The sequence below is a fragment of the Arvicanthis niloticus genome, chromosome 1 (assembly GCF_011762505.2).
Source record: "Arvicanthis niloticus isolate mArvNil1 chromosome 1, mArvNil1.pat.X, whole genome shotgun sequence".
Lineage (NCBI taxonomy): Eukaryota > Metazoa > Chordata > Mammalia > Rodentia > Muridae > Arvicanthis > Arvicanthis niloticus.
Genome location: NC_047658.1, coordinates 97,618,163 through 97,642,356, shown reverse-complemented (window position 1 = coordinate 97,642,356; position 24,194 = coordinate 97,618,163). Strand labels below are relative to the sequence as shown.

At 47.0% G+C, this 24,194-nt stretch overlaps 1 protein-coding gene across 13 annotated transcripts in view; it reads right to left on the bottom strand.

Moving 5' to 3' along the window:
* The window catches only part of Tacc2 (transforming acidic coiled-coil containing protein 2), a 214,624-nt gene that overhangs the window by 88,918 nt on the left and 101,512 nt on the right, over nucleotides 1–24,194 (bottom strand). For 11 of the 13 annotated variants that reach the window (XM_076911611.1, XM_076911624.1, XM_076911627.1 and 8 more), the window contains one exon: nucleotides 10,042–10,170. In XM_076911611.1, coding sequence (XP_076767726.1) covers nucleotides 10,042–10,170 — 129 coding nt within the window. The remainder of the gene's footprint in view (nucleotides 1–10,041; nucleotides 10,171–24,194) is intronic. The other 2 variants (XM_076911669.1, XM_076911646.1) reach the window with 1 other exon arrangement.

Here is a 24,194-nt window from a genome sequence, read left to right as displayed (position 1 = left end):
GGAGTAAAGACAGCTGTTTTTTAACTAAAGTTTCCGGGGTGGGGACCAAAATCCACCAAATACAGAGCCAACAAGACTGATGGAACTTAGTAATTATTGAGACTTAGAATACTTCAGGTGCAGAACTAAATTCTCTTGAGGTATCTTAGCTTCTAAACAGACATTTACTACCCACCTATGTGGTGATCTAACATCCTGAAGACCGAGGTAAATCTTTTGGAGTATACAGACAGACCGCTAGCTTCCTTCTACCAACCCAGAAGCTAAGATAGCATCCGAGGCTATAACAGATTTCCCCACTTTGCCGTACCTGCCTACCTGATGTTCCCACCTATGTACTTAAAAATTATCTTGATTCATGACTTTCTTTGTTCTGTTACTATAGAAACATCATGAGACTACATCCATGTTGAAACAGAATTTGGCTTAACCTAAATAAACTTCTATTTTAGTCTTCTTCCCTTTGATATGAGAGCTACAGTGGGGGTTGTGTTTTGGTTTTTGGTGTGTATGTGTATGTACATGCATGCATGCATACTTGTGTTTGTGTGTACACACAGGCATTTGCCACAGCACACACATCAGCATCAGAGGACAACTAACTCAGACTGCCAGGCTTCATAGCAAGTGCCTTTACCTGCTAATCCATCTCTTCAGACCCACTAGCTGTGCTTCCTTCCGCATTGATACACTATGCTTCCCAGCGCCTCAGCATCCAGAAAGGCTATGAACATGAAGCATCATCGTCACGCGTGAAAAGAGAGCCCATAATGTCCATGGGGCTGAGAGAGAACTAGAAACCCTCAAGGGCCCCACCCACAAGGTTGGGGGTGAAAGGGGTGGAGCCCAGAAAATTATGATCCTTGTAGGACCCTAAAAGCTAATCCAAGAACTGAGTGAACACTGAAAGATAAGCAGGCGTGGGGCCACACCTATAATCCCAGCACTCGGGAAGCCAAGGCAGAAGCATCAGGAGGTCTGTGCCATCCTAGGCTATGTGGTAAATCCTTGTCTCAAAACAAAATACAAGAGTGACTGCAAATGAACAAAGCAAACTGCTGGGGGCTGTTTAATCTCCTCCAGAGAGTGTCATTCTGAACAGCCTTTATCCATGCTTACAATCAGTGGAAGGCCAACTGCTGATGGGCACACCTTTAATCCCAGCACTCAGGAAAGGCAGGTAGGTCTGTGAGTTCAAGGTCAGCCTGGTCTACATACTGAGTGTCAGGACTGCATAGAGAGACTCTGTTTCAAAGGGTGGGTGGGAAGCAAATTGCTAGTCTGATTTCAGCTTTGACTCTGCTGGCTGAGCTCCCCCACTTTACGAATCCCAGGAAGATTTAATTTAATTAAAGGTACACTGACTAGGCGGTTGCTGCTTACAATTGTGTTACTTTAACGGTTCTTGTCACTGGGTTGTGAGGTGAAGTTACCAGAGGGTAGGGAAGATGGCCTCAAATCTGTGGTTCCAGGACAGCCCATAGCTGAGGACCTAACATGGATACCCTTAGACTTTAGCTATGACTGTTTCTCCTAAGAATGCCATGAAGCATTTTCCAGGGTCAGCCATCAACAACATCCCCTCAGTTTAGTAGTCTGGTCAGCCTACTTGTCCTGAAGCCAGCATAGTCCCACAGGACCACCAGGCAGCTCGCTCCTCTCTTCCCCTCCCTCTACTGGCCTCCTCCTTCATAGCCACACCCTTCCTGCCCTGGCCAGTTCCCATTAGCTAAAGGCACCAAACAAATGACTCAACAGCCCAATTAAGAATGGAGCCTCCCTCCCAACATAGCCAGTTCTTGGCCCATCCATGACTGAGGTAGTCAGGCCCCAACAGGGAAGCTGAGTGACTCACTACCACTCATGAGCACCATAACCCCTCCCTCTCCCTCCCGTCTCTCTGTGTCCTCTTCGGCCCCTCTCTCTCCCTCCTCTCAGTCCCCATCCTCTTCTTCCCAGGCTGGACACTGACACCGGAAGTCAGGACTGTGAGGTTTTCCTGTTCTCAGAGGCTCAGGACCCCTGATCACCTCTTCCGCTGAGTCACCTCCTTCTTCCGGAATCAGTCCTCTCTGCCCAGTCACCTCTGTGGCCCAGGCCTTCCTCATCTTACAGCAGAACTCCTGGGGTATCCAGGAGTGTATACCTCAGGGTTCAAGTTCCCTCAGCCACCAGAAGGCCCAGATCAAATCTGGTCAGAATATTACCTCACCTAAAACCCTCTCCAATTCTTCACAGGTGAGCCACACACAGGCCCATCTCCACAGCTCCCTGCTCCACATAGTGAAGGGATCCTCTAGTTCCCCAAGCAGTACCTTAGCTTACACAGCCCTCCATCTGGAGGGGACCTTCCCTCACCTGAAAGGGAGACAGCGGCTACCAGGCCCTCTGAACATCTGGTAGTTTGCTGAGAGCATGCTCTACTCTCCTGCTAGGCCAGGAGCTCAGAGGAGATATGAGTCTCTGCCATCATGGGTGTGACACACTCTAGAACGTTCCACAAGCAGCAGGCCCTTCCATCTCACACCTGGCAGCACAACCTCTTGGGCCATTGAATGTGGGGCATGTGCTCTGTGTTCTGGGAATGTCAGAGCCTACGTGCAAAGGCAGACCAGGTCATGGAGTCTCACACAAGATGAATGTAAGTCAAGGCAGAGTAAACAGTCCACCATGTTCTAACAAGCACCAGGAATTCGAGAAACAGCCAGGCACAGGGCCTTCTCAGTGTGGCACTGTGAGTGTCAGCTCTTGGGTCACATACCCAGAGAGCCTGCCCTGGACCTAGATCTGAAATGGACCTTAAGTGCACTCCCTGCTCCCTCCTGCTTCCTGAGAGAACACTGGCTGCAGAGACAGGAAGGCAGTAGGAGTTCCTGGTCAACAACCTTGGCTAGCTCCTGTCTCTGCTGAGCTCCGCATGACTAGCAATGACCATCTTAAAGACATTATTCTCAGGAAGGCAGCACTTTATAGCTGAGAGTTGCTGCCCAGGACCACTCCCAGCCTGTGCTGGGTCCCCCGGGTGTGTCTGCCAAATCCTGCACAAAGACAAGACAGCAGAGCCCTTCAAAATGGATTCGATCCCATTTCCAAGTTCTTGTGTCGCCTTCAAAGTAGCCCCACTGTCCTCTGAAAAAGGGTAGACAGGGGAGGTATGCAAAGTCCCTCTAGTTGCAAATATCCATAATCCTTTCTTCCCACATAAGGGATTAATTAATGTCTTCCAAACCATAGGAGAGTAATAAGGAAGCCAAATTCAAATTCATGCAGTGTTCCTAATTTTGGAAGATAAAGAGAAAATCTAATTTGAACTTTTTTTTAAGAATTGAACTGACAACTAGAGAAGATGTAAACCACCGTTATTTAGCAGCCAGCCAGGATTTATCATTAATCAAGGTGTTGTTGTTAAGCTCGGCTGGATAAGACCTTTGACTGTCTAGAGCCACTACCTGCAGGTCAGTTTGCTATCCTTGAATTGGCACACTGCCAGGGTCCAGTGCAGCAACTGGTCCCTTTAGCAATTCAGCAGCCGTGTTAACCTACCCACAACAGAGAATTCAGTAAGCGACTGGCATGCAGACCCATAGCCAGAGCGCCCAGCTACAGAGAGATCCTGTCCCCAACAGCTATCCTTTGATTCCCTGTTCTGGGCTTTTGAGTCCTTCTTGGCAGAGTTCCCACTGAACTGATAGCAAATTTCATTTCAAAACTCAGCTGGGGCTGCCAAACTAAGCCCCTGTCCCAGGACAAAGACCAGAGTGACTCCGGCTGTCACAAGAGGATGATAACGGCCCCCAAGGTGCAAGCTGAACACATCATGGCCTATTGGGCCAGATGGCAATCTTATCTCCCATTTCACAGCACCGTCTGGAACGCATTTAGCACACAGCCTTCCCTTACAAGCTCTTGACAGTTTTTATCCTCGATCCCCAAGTGCACACATACAATCACTCACATAACATGGCAGGCCTTAGGGCCACAGACTCGGCTCAGACTGAAAGTGAGAAGCAAACTGCAAACAAACAAACAAACAAACAAACAAAAAAGTGTGCAGGGTAGTGGTGGCACACGCCTTTAATCCCAGCACTTGGGTGGCAGAAGCAGGTGGATTTCTGAGTTTGAGGCCAGCCTGGTCTACAGAGTGCATCCAGGGCTACACAGAGAAACCCTGTCTTGAAAAACCAAGAAAAAAAAAAAAAAAAAAAAAAGGAAAAGTGCTCGGAAATGTCTGCTGTGGTAAACACTGGACGGTCAGTCTGTGGTGTGAACTGTGAGGGGATGGAGTGTGGTTCTGAGCTGTGACCTCTGGAAAGGTCCAAAGCCCAATCTGAGAGGTGCTAAGAAAGGCCAGATATCCAGATATTTCCAGTCACTAATGAGACCTATTCACACACGGACAGTAGTCCCCCAGGCTGTCGAGTGTATAAACATCACCATCATGCTGATCTGCAGATTTCAGAGAGTGGAGAGTAGGGGGGAGGGCAGGGGAATGTCAATTCCTCCCCTCCATCTTACCCACTCTCCCTGCCCAGAGCTAAGTCTGCACTCAGAACAGCAGCTGGAACACCCCTGGGGACTGGAACCATCCAGATTCTAAGTAGAGACTTAGGTAGGGCAGACTCTCACCAGTTACTCTGGTGCACCATAAAGTCTGACATAAAGCAGGTAGGTGAGTAGTTTTCCAGTGGTATTGATGGGAAGCCTCAGGATCCAAGGAGAGACCTGCTGGGATTCCAGACTGAAAAGAACCAGGAGTCAGGTGGTTCCTGACGTGACCTTAATACCCTGCTCCGCCCACCGCTCACAAGTGACAGTGCTGAAAGGCTTCTCTAGGAAAACCACTCTGGCTTTTATTCCTTTTGGGGTGAAAACACAGAACAGGTAGGAGTGCAAATGGCTGTGGGCAATCTAGTCATTTGTAAAATGTTCTAGAGAACTTGGGCCCAGGTTTCTGGATCACCCAGACATGTCAAAGCAGTACCGAAACCAAAGGGAGCAAGTATGGTGTCAGCAGAGAGGACACGAAGAAGTAGCATTCCTTTCATCTACGGAATCCCTCAGAGAGCGTGACAGCTCCCTTCCTGGGAAGAGCACAAGAAACTCTGCTTTGATCCCAGAGTAGCAGCAGGCACCCTGAAGGCAGGGGAGGGGTCTGTCTCTTCTCTCCCTCTTTTTAAAATCTTTAAGACAGCCTCTGGGTTGGAGAGATGGCTCAGTGGTTAAGAACACTGACTGTTCTTCCAGAGGTCCTGAGTTTAATTCCCAGCAACCACATGGTGGCTCACGACCATCTGTAATGAGTTCTAGTGTGTCTGAAGACAGCGACAGTGTATTCAATTATAATTAAAATAAGCTGATCTCCTACTCTGTGACCCCAGTGCTGGGATCTTAGACATGAGCTGCTGTACCTGGCTTCCTTTTATTTAAATACCCTTTTTACTTTTTCTTAAAATTTTTATTACGTGTGCGTGTGCGTGCATGTGTGTCTGTGTGTAGGTCAGAGAACAACTTGTAAGAGCCAAATTTTCCCCTTCCACCATGCAGGTCAGGGAACTGAAAGGCCATTGGGTGTGGCATCCAGCACCTTTATCCACTGAACCATCTTGCTGGACCCTTAAATACTTTCTAAAAAACATTTAAAAATTTTAAGTTGACTTGGCCGGTTGGCTGAGCAGTGAAGAGTGCTTGCTGCCCTTGCAAAGGACTTGAGTTCTGTTCCCAGCATCCCTATCAGGTGGCTGACAACTTCCTGTAATCCCAGCTCTAGGAGATCCAAATCCTCTTCTGGTCTCAAAGGGCACCTGCACACACACAGCATATGCACACATACACACAAATAATTTTTTAAATAAAAAAAAAATTGAAAAAAAATTTTTTTAGATGAGTGTAGTAATATATTCCTTTACTCTTAGCACTCAGGAGGCAGAGGTGGTTAGATCCCTGAGTTTAAGGGCAGCCTGATCTACATACAGGGCTACACAGTGAGATCTTGTCTCAAAAAGAAGAAACGCTTTTTAAAAAGTTTTTCACTTTAAATTCCGTTGTGTAGTAATTTCCTCAATAAAACCATTGGAACTAGGATGTTCCAAAGCAGTGGCTCTCAACCTGTGGGTCAAGACCCCTTTGAGGGGTCAAATGACCCTTTCACAGGGGTCACATGTCAGATATCCTGTATATCAGACATTTACATTATGATTCAGAACAGTAACAAAACTACAGTTATGAAATACCAATGAAAATGATTTTATAGTTAGGGGTCACCACAACATCAGGAACTGTATTAAAGGGTCACAGCGTAAGGAAGTTGAAAACCACTGGTCTAAAGGAAGATGAAACATTCCATCCTGCAGGAAGTAGACAACTCAAAAGCTTCAGAAGCCCCTGAAACTGATGGGATTCACTAGACTCTTCCTTCCTCAAGTATCTATAAGCAGCAAGGACAGCTGACAGATGTCCAGACAGGCTGAGCTGCCCAGAAGAACGCTGGGCAAGCCCATCCCATCCAGCCATGCAGTATGTTCTAGGTTTCCAGTTTTCCTATACTGAGGTGCTTTGCTGATGCAGCTGTCTCTGAGTCATTTCTACTCCTGTAACCCCTCACCCATACTCCTGATGTAACCTCAATAAAACTCAGTGATTCACCAACCTGGACTTTGGCGTTTCCTCACTTCGGTCTGTCATTGATACCCTATCCCGGAGAGTAGACATTTGCTCACTTCTCTCCACAAACAGTGGCACGCAACAAGTTAGACAAACAGTAAGCCTTCGTTTACAGGAAGGCAAACTAAACTCTCTATACCATTTCTTCCTTTCTGTCTGTCCTACCCTAAGCAGGGAGGGGAAGAGGGTCATTTTTGAGGTTAAAGTCACTTCCTCACCTGCCAGGATACATTTCTCAGTCACTCCAACAGCTGAGCAGAGGTTAGTCCACTGGTTGCTTGCCATTCACAGTAGTGTTCTGTGAAGCCCACAGACAATTGAGTTGGCCAATGCTGAACCATCCCGGGGGAGGTGGGAAGACGCTCTGTTCCTGAGAGTCTCTGGACAGACTATGATAAATCACTCTACCAAAACACCTTTAGTGTGTGTGTACTTCTATTTAAAAGCATCCTAGGTCACGCTCTGATCTACTATCCCCCTACTCACACAGCAGCATTAACCCCTGCCAGACAGAACAAAGCCCCAGTAACGTCCATATTTTCTTCATTGGGCACACTCAGGCCTTCGTGTACTTCAATGTTGTATACAGTGGTCACTCAGCAGCAAAATCACCAACAAGAGCACAAAAGGTTTCGAATATGCCATAAAAGGCCACTGCTTGGGCTGGAGAGATGGCTCAGAGGTTAAAGAGAACTGACTGCTCTTCCTGAGAGCCTAAGTTCAGTTCCCAGCAACCACACGGTGGCTCACAACCATCTATAATGAGATCTGGTGCTCTCTTCTGGCCTGCAGACAAAACACTATGTACATAATATATAAGTTTTGAAAACAGAGGTCACATGTTCATACCACAAGAACGGAACCGTGAACAGCTGGGAACGCTCGTGTTGGGTGACCCCCAGTTTTCATTGCTCTGAATACAGGGCTGAGGAAGAGCCACCAGTATTGAGTCTGGGTTATCAATAAACTTCAGAGAGAAGTCAAATTCACAAACACCGATTAAATAATGAGGGTTGCCTGTATTTTATGACAAGGCCATTTTATCATGATGGATGACCAAAGTGAAACCAACCAATGGCTGTTCCTATTGGAACTGCCTCTTTCCCACCAACCTAGCGATGATCTCCTCCTGCTCCTGCTGGCTTTTCTTTAGTCGAATGCTTCCCTGTTCTTTGGCTCCTGCCTCCTGACTGCTCCCTGCCCAGGTTCCAGCTGTCCTTCCTCTGAGAGATAAAGTCAGGAAGCTGGTCTAGTCATCAGCACCGAGAGCATCCATGCTTACTCCCACCCCTTCCTGCATCCTGTGGTCACTCATAGTCAACACTGTAAGTGACATTTGCCAGGAACGGGGTCAGGAGCATGGCTGGGCAGCAGAATACACCTGTCTCAACATGGCTGCCATATGGCCTGAGCCTGTTAACATTTTGCAGTCTTGGTCAGTGCCTCTGTGAGTTGCAGTTGGAACATTACTCTATCATCCGTGGCTCTTGAGAGGATCCACAGATCCATTCAAGACGGTACATGCAGCCATCTTCCTGTGTCCTAGGCAAAAAGAGGTCTGGGACAAGCTGTTTAAAAGGATGGTCCCTGGATAGAGAAGAGGCCTCAGAAGGACAGATCAGACCCCCTACTGGATTTCAGTTCTCCTGTATGACATGCACTTGTTCATCTTCTGATCAAGGGGTCTCCATGTCTGCCTTGCCCCAACTATAATATAGAAACACCAAAAGAGAAAATAAAGCTCCTTTCCAGGCTTTACTAAGGTTGATAACCCTACTCATGGCTCTAGCTAGTAGATCTTGGACCTTTCTAAAGCTCTTTGGGTCAGCAATCTGGAGCACCACTGAGACAAGGAAGCAGAGGAGAGGCAGGGAGGAGGGCGGCATGCTCCTCGTGGGCACCTCAGCTGACTCTCATCATAAGGAGAACATTGAAATCCCAGGCCAATGCTCACCTGCTGGGGCATCTCTGGTTCTGTTTCTTTCCCCCCTTCTAGTTTTCCTGCACCAAGAAGATTCCCCAGTGAAAGAGTTTCCCCTCTGCTGCCCGCTACCTTCCTATCAACAGTAACCTGAGAGATGCAGCCAGAGAGGGGTCAGTACACATATGAAATAGGTAAGTAGACAAAGGGTTTCTTTGTCTTCTCCTCCAATCTTTGATAAGTCACAACATCCCCCCATCTCCATTCCATGTTAGGTGCTACGAGAGTCATGAAGACAAGTTCTTCCCTTGTAGTTGGGGAGACGGACCTTGGTACAGGGAACTTATAGACTTCTGGAAAGGGTGGTGGCACAGTGAGACGTGGCAGCTGAGTTTAGAGGAAGACTCCTTAAAGGAAGAGACCCCAGGTACAAGCTCCAGGATGCAAAGTGCCCTTTCTGTCCAGGGTCACCTAAGTTTCCCCAGTGCTATACAAGATCTGGCAAAACACGACTGCTTTTCTAAATATAAATTAAAATATGTACAGACAGAGACTATGACAGTTAATATTGTCAACTTGACAGGATCTAGAACCACCTAGGAGACAAGTCTCGGGGCAGGTCTGAAAGGGGGAGGACCCATCCTAACTGTGGGTGGTCCTGCCCCAGTAGAGAAGTAGCAGAGCTCCAGACTTCTATTTCTGCTTCCCCTATGGGCACTAAGTAACCAGCTGTTTCTGGTCCCTGTGCTCAACCTTCCCTGCTGTGATGGACTGCACTCTCAAACTTCGAGCTTAAGCAAGTCCTTTGTCCTGTGAGTTGCTTTTGTCAGGTATTTGTCAAAACAACAAGAAATGTAACTACTGTGGAGAGCCACATGTTAATATGGATGTACACTGTGTAATTACTTATATAGAGAGGTGTGTGTGTGTGCACGTGCCTGTGTATTCGCCCGTTTACCAAGTTTCAAGGCCACTGCAGACCAAGTCTGGTCTCAGTGCAAATGCCACAGGCAAAGGGGAAGTAAAGCTGATTTCAGGCCAAGTACTCGGTGGCAAAAACCTGGGTTATGAAGGGCAAGAAGAAAGGTGTCCTACCCCCAACTCCCCCATAACACACACACACACACACACACACACACACACACACACACCCGCTCTGCTGACTCCTCTGTTCTCTGATCATCACCCAAAGACAAAAGAAAACAAGAAGCTGCAAGAAGCTGGCCCAGCTGGTGTCCTCGGCAACCGGCAGGTAGCTAGTTCCCTAAACACGCCCCAAAACAACGTATTCTATCAGTATATAATTAATGCCACAGGAAGAGGCTAAGCCCTGTCACATGCCTGCTGTGCTTAGAACAAGTATACAGACACTCCAAGAGGTGAGTGGGTATATGAGACAAGGGAAGAAGAACAACCACAAGGCCTGGGCTCAGCCAGACCCAGCCAGGTTTCTACCATACCTCTGGACTGTCAGATGTGTAGAGACTGAGCTGACAGTATCACCATGATGGGAAGAGTCAGCTAAGGGTGGGTGTCCCAGGTCTGTAGGAGCAGCTGGCTGGATGAGATCATCAGTTCCAGGGATGCTACTGAGAGAAAAAAAATGGAAAAAAAAAAAAAAAAAAAAAAAGTCAAGTAACTCAGAAAGTTCCCAGAAGGTGCAAATATGTCTTAACATTTGGCTCTGAGCAAGGTTCACACTCTGTAGCAGGAAGGAGATGTCTGTGCTTCTTATAGATGGGCCATAGATGGTGCTGGTACAGGGAGGGAGGGAGGGAGGGAGGGAGGGAGGGAGAAAGAGAGAGAGAGAGGGAGAGAGAGAACTTTATCCCTGACTACCAACAAGTTAAACAGAAACCTGTAGGAGGTTAGCATTTATAGATGCCACCACATACAGGAGTCAAGCAACCCCTTTGGGGTGCTGGTTTTGTTTTGTTTTTTAAATCACCACTTAGAAACAAAGGCACAGACAGGTTGAGTAACTCAAGCCTGACCTCAGTCACCCTCTATCACCACAGCAGGCTGGGCACCACAGGTGGAGAAGTAAGAGAACAGCAAACAGCCACCAGTGCAGGCAGCCATTGCTATATTCAAAAGCCACGATTAGGAAGGAGCTTGACATTCTGCAGAACAGCAAAAGGTCACTGTAATTAGAGCATAGACGAAGGAGGGACTGTGGAGGGGAGAAAGGGACAAGAGGCAGATCACAAGACCAGGTGGACAAACAAGGACTTGGCTTTAAGCCAAAGGATTATCTGAGGCTTCTGAATGTTCAGCCACCAATCAGGGCCCTTGACATGTGCACAAGTGAGAGTGGGTGGGCCCAGGGGATTGTCTAAAACTACATTCTAAATACCAGCGGACAGCCCATATGCATGCCCATACATTACTATCCTCTATGGGTCCCACCCACCATTCCAGTTCCTCTGGGACAGATTCTAGTGCCCCATGGCTACACACAGTGTCTGAGAGGTCATAAAAGAAGAGAAAAATGGTAGCCAGCTCAGAGGAGGAGGAATGGCCAGGAAGCTAGAGAGTTTGGGTAGATTATAACTTGGAGACTCCTAAATTATGGACATGATCAACTTTCTAAATATTAAGAAGTTAGAGGAGAAACATAGCCCGGAGTTTTGGCAGCACACACAGAATGTCAGTCATAAAAGACTCTGCTTCCTTTGACACACCATGGTCTTTCCAAGATGCTATTTTAAGAGTTGATAAAGGCTGAGAGCAAGGAGATTGTGGTCACAGTAGCAGAGCCAACCAGAGGTGGTCAAAGGCCCAATGGTGGCAGCAGTCTATCAGATTAAGGCACAGCCACAAAACAGACTCATTTACAGTGGTGTAAGAATATTGGTAGAGCCGGGCAGTGGTGGTGCACACCTTTAATCCCAGCACTTGGGAGGCAGAGGCAGGTGGATTTCTTAAGTTTGACGCCAGCCTGGTCTACAGAGTGAGTTCCAGGACAGCCAGGGCTACACAGAGAAACCCTGTCTCGAAAAACCAAAAAAAATAAAAAATAAAAAAAAAAAAAAGAATACTGGCAGAGCTTTACATATCTAGGTGGAAATGTTACCATTATTAACTGAAAGTTTTTAAAAAAAAGTCAACTATGGCTACATAATTGAGCTTTGCATGGCTGTGTGCAGCAATGCAGGTAACAAGTCTGAATGAGCCAGCAAGCAAGAGAGAATCTCTGCCAAGGTGTTAGCAGTATAATTCTTTTTCTCAAGTTGAGTGTTTTATCCTGGTCACAGATTTGATATTTATTTTCTAATTCTTTTTCTTTCTTTCTTTCCATCCCAAATGCTGCCCCTCCCCCACCCCATTTTCTAGTTCCTTAAAAAGAAATTTTAATTATATTGCTATTCATTTTATGTGCATGTGTGCATTCATGTGGTGGTGAGAACAGCTTGCAGTGTGGGGCCTGGGGATAGAACTCAGGTCATCAGGTTTGGCAGCAGCTGCCTTCTGCAGCTGAGCCATCCAATGGGCCCCGTTTTTCTGGTTCCATCCTGAATGAATACCGCTAGTCTAATCAATATAAATAAGAAAATATATTTAAGAAAGATGTTAAGTGTCAGGGAACAACTTTGCTCCCTGTCTTACTGACTGTTTTGTGACATGGGTACCATCAGAGCCACACCACTTCTGGGGTTTGTGCCATCCTCTCTGAGGACGTGCTCACCTCTTTCTAAGGCAGAAACACACCTGCCTTTGTTCATTAGGCATCTCCAGAGAAAATGAAGGACCAAGAGAGAAGTTTCCAAAAACAGACATCCACCCACACAGATGGTAGCATGACATTTTTTCAAAAAATACTGACACTTCCCTAAGTTTTCTGAACATAAATAGTTCCTGGATGACATTTTCACTAATATCCTCATCGGCTCTGACGTTAGTGAGCAAATATGCTATTACACTCACAGAGTAACTGTCAATGATGTCAAGAGGGCTGGGGTCCAGAGCAGCCCCACCTTGGGATCTCCGCCAGGTGACTCCTTGAGACTTAGCTTTCTATCTGTAAGAGCGAAGGCCTGGGCTGCACCGTCACACAAGGCTCCTCGATCCAGTCACATACTTTATCCCTGCTTACTGACTCACCTCCCTCTCCCCACTGTGTGCACAGCGATCTGCTTTGATATGCTACAGACTACAGATGTGAGAACAGTGTGCCAGCAAGCATTAACCAGCTTCCAGTCATGGCCTAACAACCTCTTGTACAAAATTATATATATATATGATTTGAAATACACATGTATGCGCATCTACAATAAGCTGAACTATAGGCAACTGCTAAGTATCTGTGCATGTGTGTGGGGGCATATCTATCAAATTCATATTGTACCGCCAGCTCTGAGACCTTCCTGGCTCACTTCCTGGTGATCTAGTTAATCTTTAGACAGCTATGGATGGAACTAAATGGATTTCTGGACAGTAAGAGAGCATCTTTAAAAATATTTCTTCAGGGGCTAGAGAGATAGCTCAGTGGTTAAGAGCACTGGCTGCTCTTATAGAGGACCCAGGTTCTGTTCCCAGCACCCACTTGGGTGTCTTGCAACCATCTGTAATTCCATGGAATTCAATGCCCTTTTCTGACCTCTGTAGACACCAGACACCAACGTGCTATATATACAGGCACACAGGCAAAACACTTATACACATAAAATAAAATAAAATAAAATAAAAATCTAAAAACATATCTTCAGCAGATCTCTGTGAATTCAATACCAGCCTGGTCTGTACAATGAGTTCCAGGAGAGTAAGGGCTACATAAAGAGATTTTGTTTCCAAAGATTTTTTTTTTTAATTAAAAAAAAAAAATAGCATTTCTTCCCAGACCTACCACCTGAAGCTATAAAAGCTTCCTGAATACCAGTGGTAACACTGAGTCTAGAATGACTGAAATATTTGTCAGGGAGCAAATTTTGGTTAGAGATTTCAACCACCAGTTGCTACCACCAGCTGCTGGGCCAGCCCTGCAAACCTAGGCAGCAAAAGTTAAGTGGTCACTGGAATGTGTGGGGAGCTTTTATCAACAAGTGCTTTTCCACAAGACTGTGAAACGCCAACACAAAGACTGAGGCCTCTGACAAGGGCCCTGCTTCCAAGAGGAAGGTGCCCGCGTTCCATTGCGAAAGGGCCAACCTTGGGCTTCACGCCACATCATGATCCCTGTGGGAAGGAGTGAATCACATGGGACCATACACTCCAGGTAAATTCAAAACTCAAAGAACAGTTTCTCAGGTGTGATATCTTACTGTATTAGGCCATTCTGACAGATGCCTGGAGACTGATGGCCTGTAGAGCATTTTTACAATCAGTGTCTGATGTGGGAGAGCTCTATTTCTCTCAACATTCTGGAGGTTGAGATTTCATGATCAAAGTCAGCAGATCTGGGGTCTGATGAGAGTCCTTCTCCAGGCTACACAGTTTGTGCAGATTCATCTGGTGGAAGGGGACAGGGAACTCTCTCTGGTTCCTTTCATATAACACTAATCTCATTCATGAAAGTTCACCCCCATGCTTACCCACCTCCCCAAGTCCCCACCTCCTAATGCCACCAACCACTCTGACCCTTCAGGACTGTGCAGGCTAGTTTGACGTCAGCTTGATACAAATGTCACGGATAGGAGGGAGTCTCGATTGGAAAACATGCCTCCATAAGACTGGGCAGTAGGCAAGCCTATAGAGTATTTCACCATCAGTAATTGATGTGGGAGGGCCCAGCCCATTGTGGGTGGGGCCATCCCTGAGCTGATGGTCCTCAATCTATGAAAACAACAACCAGGCTGAACAAACCTCATGGAGCAGGCCAGTAAGCAGTGAGTGAGGCCCTCCATGGGCTCAGCATCAGCTCCTGCCTCCAGGTCCCCTCCCAGCTTGAGTTCCTCCTGTCGTGACTTCCCTCAAAAGTCTATGACTCAGGATATGTAAGCCAATTAACCTTGTCTTCTCAAGTTGCTTGCAGATATGGTATTAGTTCATCAGAGCGATGGTAACCCTAACTAAAACAGGGTCTCAACATATGAATTTGAGAAGACACAGTCAGACCCTAACAAGGGAAACCAGAGGAATATACTGTCACAGAAATACAGGATTTCTGCAGAGTGATCTATCTGGTGAGGTTCTAGAAATATTCTAGGAATAGCTGAAAGAAGCAAAGGACATCACTGGGCCCATGTGTGCAAAGATCCTGCAAACTAACGACAGCTTCTCAGGCTGGAATGTCGCTAGTGTGAGGCTGCATCCTCAGCACCACACAACCAAGTAAGTTCCCTCCCTTTCTCCCTCTCTGTGTGGTTATAAAACCACTGGCTTTCTTTCTCTTCCTCAGAGAAGGGCGGTGTGGAGGAGGTTGGCCAAGAACAACAACGGCAAAGCCTGGCCCAGTGTCCTAAGGAAGTCGTCAGCACAAGGAGAACTGCCAAGAAACAGTAACAGCAAGATCAAAGGCAGCACAAGCCAGGCTCTCATGAGAAGAGGATCTGCATGTACAAAATGCGATAGGGCTGGAGGAAAAAGAAAGAAAAACAGGCTTAGGCGGTGGTCAGAGATTATCAGTTAATCTGGAACAGAGGTAGAGACACATACGCATGTGCATGCATGTGTGTGCCTGTGTAGACAGAAGCACAGTCATCCTATTTCCCAGTTCCCTCTCTTGACATTACATTAGCCAAACCTTGGGTTATTTGGACCTCAAAATGGAAAATATGGGACCTAGAGAGATGGCTCAGTGATTAAAAGCACCAGTTGTTCTTTCAGAGAACCCGGGTTCAATTCCCAGCGCTCTTACGGCAGCTCACAGTGAGCTGTAACTCTAGTCTCTTGGGATCCAAGTGCCTCCGAGGGAACTGTGCATGCATGTGCATAGTCGTATATGCAGGCGAACCACCCAGACACATAGAATAAGAGCTAAAAGAAGTAACAAAAGAACATAGAGAAAAGAAAGTAATGGATCACAGTCCATCAAGTTAAAGTAATGATAGATGTATCCACACGGACTGAAGTGATGACAAGGAGAAAGGAAGGCCTTCTAGTGTCTGGTGTGTGTGAAGAATAGCGGGAACAAAGATGCAGCCACTAAGGAGCCATCATGAAGGAGGCGAATGCAGGCCAGGCAGGGGCCGTGGGAGGACGCTGAGGCAGGGGCATGAGGCATAAAGAAGCAAGTGGTCATCTGGACTCTAAGCATCTTCTACCAAATACCATGTGATCACAACATAAAGAGTGATAGCTTTGTAGTGGAGAGGTCTGGTATGCTCCAGCTTTGCCAGGTACTCTTGCCACCACTACGAAGGCCCGGCTTCACTTCTATAGATTCCCTGCTCCAGACGGACAGTTAGTCTGCTCATAGACAGACATAGGTTGAGGGACATCATGAAACTTCTGTGCTCTTCAAGGTCATGGGAAACTGGGGAAGGCAAGGCAGGATTCTAGACTGAAAGTGCAGTGTGACACTGAGTCCAGTATAGGACTGCACCCTGGATCTTCTGGGACATGGTCAGAGGTGGTGATGCTGAGTGGATTCTGAGGGCTGGGGAGTGCTCCCCCAATGGATGACTGCACTGGCGTCTTGCCAGAGGGACATGCATGCTGGAGCTCTCGAGGACTTGGGCTTTAGGTTTGGGAGGGGGCAACTTCATGCAAGTTGTTCTTGAATGACTGAGAGAAATAGGAACAGAGATACATCTATAGAGTGACAGAACCTACCCAGGAAAATATCAGCGACTGGAGAATTTGGGTGAATGGAGCATGGGTGGGCATTCTTTGTCCTCACAGCTATTCTGAAACAGCAATTGATGTGTGCAGCGACAGATAAACAAGGCCTTCCAGCAGCGCCCTGCACCATCGAGGAACCTGATCTGGCTCTGGCAGACAGCATGAGCTCTGAAGAGAGCAGGGAGGTTAAGGTGGATGGCTGGGGCTGGGTTCTGAGAGGCCTCAGGTCAGGAGATAAGGCCCTAACCTGTAGTCTTGAGATGACAAGAGGTCAACAGCACCATATGCAGGCAAGTGGCAGGTCATTTCAAAACTGACAGTATGTTGCTGCAGAGAATAACCAAAGAGAGGAATCCTGGTAAGGGGACCCCAGTAAGAGCTCTGGAACTATTTAGGAGCCAGGTAAGGCTGGATAGCATGCAAGCCACTGCAGAGGAGGGGTGCTTCCAGGAGTCCACCTAGGGTTGGGAGCAATCAGGGCCATCTGTGATTTGATCAATGAATGACTTGGCAGCTCCTAGCTACAAGCCTCACACATAAACTTAGGACTTCCCGTTTCATTAGGGATTTCTCTTTAACAGGAGTTAAGATTATTTATTTATCTTTTAAGGAAGTCCGGTGAACTTAAATAAGTTTACATCATTCTGACTAATAGGATAAGCTACAGTTCCCTGGCGTTTTGGATATTGTTGTTGGCATTGCTACTTTTTTCTTTTTTAAATTGTTTTGCTTTCTTCTGAGACAGAATCTCCTATAGTCCAGGCTGGCCTTAAACTACCCATGTCGGGGAGGATGACCTTACCTAGAATTCCTGATCCTCCTGCCTCCACCTCCAGCAGGTGTTATAAAGCCAGGTTTATGTAACTGGGGATTAAACTGAGGGTTTTGTGTGTTCTAGGTACCAACCGTGCTCCAAACAGCGGAGTCCCCAGGTCAGAAGTATTCCTTCTTCTCTTTCCCCATGTAAACTAAGAAATTTTATTTTCAAAATGCTAGTCTCACCATGTTGCCAGACTGGTCCAACTCTCATGCCAAGGCCTCTAACTCACTGGGACCATGGGTGTGGGGTGCAGTGTTCGATAATGTAGATGAACTCAGGGCTGGACTCCCCAGAAACTGTGCACTGCACTGAAGGGAACCCCGGAAGTCACAGCTGCCAGCTCTGAGCAGCTCACCTCTGTTGTCTGGGTTTCGGAAGGCATGTCAGACTTTACCTCAGTGGAATGGAAACTTCTCTGATTGTGACTCTTCTGCACAAGCTGTAGGTTGGCATGACACAGTGGGCAGAGGGAAGATGTTATGAAACCTGGAGCCTACCAGGGAGTGGCCTTCCCAGAGCGATCCTGATCAAATATGTCCTCTGGGGAGTGAAGCAGACAGACCCCTTTCTCTGCTTCTGCTGGTATTCATTAATGTAGGCTGTGGGCAAGCCAGACTGGGCTTTCTTTGTCTAGATCTAGTAGGTGAGAGTAGATCAAGTATGGTCTGGCATCCCTGTGGGCCAGGCATAAGCAGAGCTGACTGCTAGGCCAGCAAGATGGAGTTGCCTAAGATCAGACAGGGAACAAGGCTGTGATGGTTAAGGTATTTGACCAAGGTGTAGGAATGCTCGTTTTATTGTTGCTAACACTCTAATATATATGAACTTGGTAACAGATTAACCTAAACATAAGAGCCTCCTTCATAAGAACAGCTACTTGCCAAGCCTGTGTAGAGAGTATCCCACACCCTGAGGCTCCCTTTGCACGGATGAAGAATACTACCAAGCTGAGGCCAAGGGCACAGGAGTCCAGAAATCTTACAGCCAGCCAGGAGGCCTGGCCAGACGGAGGAAACAGGAAGAAGGTGCCTCCCACAGGGCTCTAGGTTAATTGGCTGGTGGGATCGGCTCTGAGGGGAATACAAACACTTCACTCCCAGATAAGCAAGTCCAGCAAGGCAAAGATTTGGCCTCTGGTTAAAACAAAAGGAAATACTTTTCTTAAGAGGATGTGTATGGTATCTCAGGGCTTTGCCAAATGCTATCTGCAATTCCCCAGGACTCCTGACAAGAGGGTAGCCATATTGCCTACTAGAAGATAGGACACCAGGTCTTGGGAATGTGGGCCTGTCACTGCTGACCCTAACGTCCTTTAGGAGCCCAGGCTGTCTTCTGGAGTCTTCCTCTGGAAAGAGCACAGCCCAATCTGGAACACAGGTACAAATCGGGAGGGATGCAAAAAGCCATGAAATCTCTCGAGAGACAGGAAGAAACCAAGCAGCAGATCCAGGAGGGAACTTGGGACCATCAGCAACAAAGAGGGAACATTGTCCTGCACTCCCAAACCTCAATCCAGGACACAAAAGTAAGTTTATGGGAATGAATGAACGAAAGAACCAAAAAGGCTGTACAGCCCCAGGGAGCCATAGCCGTGGAGGTTGATATAATGCAATGTTTGACACATATTTCAAGCAAAACTTCCACTCATTTCAACTATGACCCATGCTTTTCATTTCTTGTAAGGTCTCAGTTGCTTTTTTAAAGCCTCAAATTTATTTTTCCTATTCCTGAAAAGTGCTGGGCTTCAGTACTAGGTCTTTGCTGATGAAGAAATAAAATGCCTGACCTAACTCCTCTTGGGAGACAAATGACTGCAAAGACTGTATGTAGGGCCAGACGGCCTTAGTCAGAACCATTCCTCCACAATAAAGAGCAGTGCAGTCTTAGGACAAGTCTGCCCAAAGCTCAGTCTCCCCATCTGTCACTCAGGCAACTGCAGCCCTGCAAGCATCTCTCCAGCAGGGTGCCTGCCCAGTGGGGTGTATTCAAGAGAGGAAGGTGGCATCAATGTGGCAGGTCCACACTCCCTTTTTCCTCCCCGTGGGGTGTGACTCCCCAGATATACACACTCCTCCTTCTCCCAGACTGTGTGGACACCAGTAGAATGGGGATCAAGAATGAACACGGCACGAACGGCAGCAGGTGATAGGACAAATGTCGCAAGCACACGGGATGTGCTAGGCACGGTGCAGACATGTCTTCACAAAGAGCAAGCAAGCGCAGCTTCTGGTGACGCGGCTGGAATACGGTCCATCTCTCACCCTCAAGCTGAAGAGCAGACCCCACCAAGACATAGTTAAAGGTGGCACCAGGTGGCACCTGGAAGAGCTAATTAAAGCTCTGCCCTCAGGAGTGGATTAATCCATTTATACACCTAATGGATTAATGGATTATCTTGAGAGTGGATCTGTTATAAAAGCCAGTCTGGCTGAGTCTCTCACATGTTCCCAGTCTCTTGTCATGTGATGCCCTGTACTGGTTTGTTACTTTGGCAAGGAGAAGGCTATTACCAGATGCATCTCTTTGACCTCAAATAGAGCCACCAATCAAAATAAACCTCCCCCCCCCCCCCCGTTTGACATTCAGTCTGTGTCATTAACTGTTCATGACTGTGCTATTAACAGAAAATGAACTAAGGTCTCCCTCCACCTTAGCCCACAGTGGACTGAACAGTTCATCTACTCCCACTCCAAATCTGAGATCTCAGCCCCCAGGTCATGCAGGTTTTGGTGGTCTTGGGCAGAATTTAGTGACAGAAGTGCAGAAGAATCGACTGGGGGCCACACTCCAGAAGTCTGAGCAGTGGGCCAGAGGAGGTCTTTCCTCTCCCAGGGCCCCAGGCATCCACCCACAAAGTGAAGGTTTGGAGTTTGGTCTTAACGATCCTATCTCATCAAAGACAGGGTGATCAGAATCCCACAGACCCTAGAGGCACAGCCCCTGGCCTAGCTGAAAAATGACAAAGGGGGGCAGGCCATAGGCAGTACCCACATTTTGGACCAATCCTAGGAATGAGGACTACAATGGGAGGCAGAGGGTGACCTGCTGACTCAGCTCTGGCCACCCAGGATGCCCTGGTAAAGGAAGGCAGGATACCAGATGGCAGGAAGCCTCCGAACACACAAGTTAACCATCCCTCAGAACCCTGCTATTGTCCCCATGGCTTTCTGGCTAGTGAACTCAGGTGTGGGTCTCATGGCAAGGTCAGGTGAGAAGTTACTCTCAGGACAAGCAGAGAGCAGCCAACATGTTTCTCAAAAGACTAAGAAATAAACCCTTCTAGGTGCTGAGAGAAGCCAGTCAGGTGAATAAGAACATAGGTGTCCCTGATCAAAGTAGCACAGAGCTAGGGTCATTCATAACCTCCAGAGTGGGCCAGCCCTCCAGGTCAGCATCCCACCTGAGGCTGCTGTCCCAGTGCACCAAATACACAGGTCCATTGCTTCTCCTGAGATAAAACATAGAATTCAAAGGGAGGAGTCACTGGGAATTGGGTAAAGTAGTCAAGGACTTCAAGTGGAGCCCAGAGTAAAGCTCTGAACCCTGCCCTGCCGGGCTATTTACTAACCATTCATAATCTTAGGCAAGCTCATTAAATCCTTATGACCCTGTTTCTGAAGCAATAACATAATGATGAAATGCATCATCTGAAAAATCAAGAAAAGGCACTGAGCATGTAGCTCAGCTGGGAGAGTGTCTACCTAACATGCGCAGAGCCCTGGGATCCATCCCCAGCACAGCAGAGACTGAACCAGTGGCGCAGGCTAACTCCAGTGCTGGGAGGCAGGGGGAGGGAGACAAGAGGAATAAGGGTTCAAGGTCATCCTCTACTACACAGTGAGTTAGGGGCTAGCCTAAGCTAGCTGACTCTGTCTCAAAAAACAACAACAACAAAAAACAAACCAAACCAACCAACCAACCAAACAAACAAACAAACAAAAAAAACCAAAAGGTGAAAAGGAATAAGAATAAAAAATATATAAAAGTCATAGAAACAAAAAATATAATGGTGGCTGTCATATAGTGGAGGAGGGGGAAGAAAGAGAGAGAGAGAGAGAGAGAGAGAGAGAGAGAGTTAGCTTAGACAGACGAGGTAAGTGCTGGGGATTGACCACACCACAATATCACTACATCAACCCTGCTGACCTGTACACTCAGCAGCACAGTTAAGATGCAAAACTTTACACCAAGTGAGTTGTTTAATCACAGTTTAAAAACATAGGTTATCAAGGTATGGGAGGGAGCATATACCAGTAATTCCAGGATTAGGAAGGTGGAAGTAGAAAGATTGTGAATTGGAGGCCAGCCTGGACTACAGGGCTACATAGTGAACTCCAGGTCAGCCTGGTCCATTCAATGAAATCCCTAAGAAAGGGCTGGTGCTTATCTCCCCATGGGTCACGTGTAAGCAGGAGGTGTGTATCCTATGCATACAGGAAAGTGGCCCAAACAAGATGATGTTCATAGCTGTCTCCTTTAGATCTTCCTGGCTGCCTCTTTGGGCCAGAGCCAACACCCTTCTATAACTCGCTTGAGCTGAGAACAGGCACCCATCCCAGAAGCAATGAGCTGAAGACTGGGCAGAAGCCTCTAGTATTTTTATGCAGACAGGAGACAACTTTGAACAACAAAATAAAAGTTTATCAGAATCACAGGTTTTCTCTGATTCTAAAACCCCACAAGCAATAAAAAACACTCAGTATTCTCCTTGTCACAAGAGAAGGTTTCATTCTTTTTTTTGTTTTTGTTTTTGTTTTTGTTTTTGTTTTTGTTTTTGTTTTTGTTTTTGTTTTTTGTAGACAGGGTTTCTCTGTGTAGTCCTGGCTGTCCTGGAACTCACTCTGTAGACCAGGCTAGCCTCGAACGAAGGTTTCATTCTTAACGGAAGTAAATGCTTCTCCCACAAGCCAAGGGAGGAGATCTGATCCAGCAAGAAACTGCTAGGGAAATGTTCTGTAAGCTCTGAGCACAGAGATATATGAAGCAGCTTCTTGTCAGATCTCAAGGACAGACTTTGAACATGGCAGATCACAGGACAACCTGAGAACAGAGCCTTAGATGCAGTTTCGGCTAAAAGCCCTGACTTTTCGATTGGGCCTATAGCTGTCTGTCTTGGCTGTTGTAATCTATGGATCAGATAGATTACCTGTTCAACTCCACCGGTAAACACACTACTCATTTAAGGTGCATTGGCTGAAAATTAGTTATACAAGGTTGATTGGTACTAAGTATACTGGTCCTCTCTTGACCCACTTCAAGGCTGAAGACACCAAGAAAAGCCTAGGACATTTTCCAGATGCCAAGAACACTGAAGCTTGAAGGCAATCAATCACCCTAGGAAGCAATTGTCTAAAACCAAATTGTTCCCTCAAACCATGGGAGTCTCCCCAAAGCCAGCAGGACCTCACAGAACCAGACCTGATCTTAGGGGTCTGATAATATAAGCCAGCATGTTTAGAAAACAGACTCCTAGGCCAGGTAACTTGGGGGATAAACACAGTTCACTCAAGGTGGGAGAGGTAACATAACATGGCCTTTCCCTGTTGTGGGAAGAGGGGAGCTGGACAACCAAAAGCCACAGAAGCCTGGGGCGAAGGAAGGGTTGTGGGTACAATACCAGGAAGAAGGGAAAAGATGTGACTGAGTTGATAGGGCAGAGCTTCTTATCGTCCAGAATGTTCCAGACAGGTATGTTTGAAGCCCCTATTCCCTCAACAGCCTCAATCCAAGAGTGATGACCAGTTGCTTTTAAGTCTAAACGGCAGAGACACTGAGATGGCTCATGGACTTTGGGGGGGGGGGAGGGGAGTTAGTATAGATATAACCCCAAATGAGAGGAACGACAGGGCTGAAGACAATGCAGAAGTCAACTGTGATGGTTTGTATATACTTGGCCCAGGGAGTGGCACTATCAGGAGGTGTGGCCTTGTTGGAGTAGGTGTGTCACTGTGGCGTGGCCTTTAAGACCCTCATCCTAGCTGACTGGAAGCCAGTATTCTGCTAGCAGCCTTCAGATGAAAATGTAGAACTCTCAGCTCCTCCTGCACCATGCCTGCCTGGATGCTGCCATGCTCCTGCCTTGATGATAATGGACTGAACCTCTGAACCTGTAAGCCAGCCCCAAGTAAATGCTGTCCATATAAAAGAGTTGCCTTGGTCATGGCATCTGCTCACAGCAGTAAAACCCTGACTAAGAATCAACCAATAGAGCAGTGGCTTTCTCTTCCTGTCCCTTTCTACCCAAATCTGTCCTCTGTGAGCAGAATCTGGTTCCATACCCTTTATTTGTACCTAATCTAGAGAAAACATAAAGGAGCCCAGCAAACTTGCTCCCAGACAGTAAGGTCAGTCAGTAGCTTTTAATGTGTATGGGCCCTTGCTTACACTTCACAATAATAACTAATAATAATAAAATAATAATAAGCACAGACTACAACAGATACCAGGAAACATAGCTCCAATCAACAGACACCTGTGAGATAAAAAAATACTAACACAAGTGGCTGTTCCTTTGCAAAAGCACTCTACAGTTTGCCAGTATCTTCATGTATGTGGCTTCATCACAGCTCCATGAAGCAGAGGGGCCAAGATAACTACCCCTGCCATTAATTAAAGAGAAGAGACCCCTAGATGGTTCATGACTCCTCCAAGGTCAAACAGCTGGTAAGAGGGGAGGCAGGCCTCATAAGATTGAGCCTTTGTCTCTAAATCCTTGGCAGTCTCTACACTACCCCTCCCCGCCCCAGGGGAAATGAGTCTTGAGAACTTTGCTTTCTCTTAACTGGCACGCCTGAATCCATTAGCTAGATGAGAAGCTGAAACCCTGTAACAGAGTGCACAGGGGAGATGGAGAGGGGGATGGTGCTGAGCCCCGCCCCCATGTCCGGAATGGAACCTTCACCACCATCAATCACTGTTTTCTGGAGACCACTGCTCTAATTTTAGAGGCCCTGCCTTGCAAACTTTTATTTCTCTGAGTCTTTGTTTTCATGCCTCTCATTTCTCTCAAATTATTTCATAATCTGTGAGATGTTTTTTCATCCCAGGGAGCCGCTGTGGAAACCACTGTTA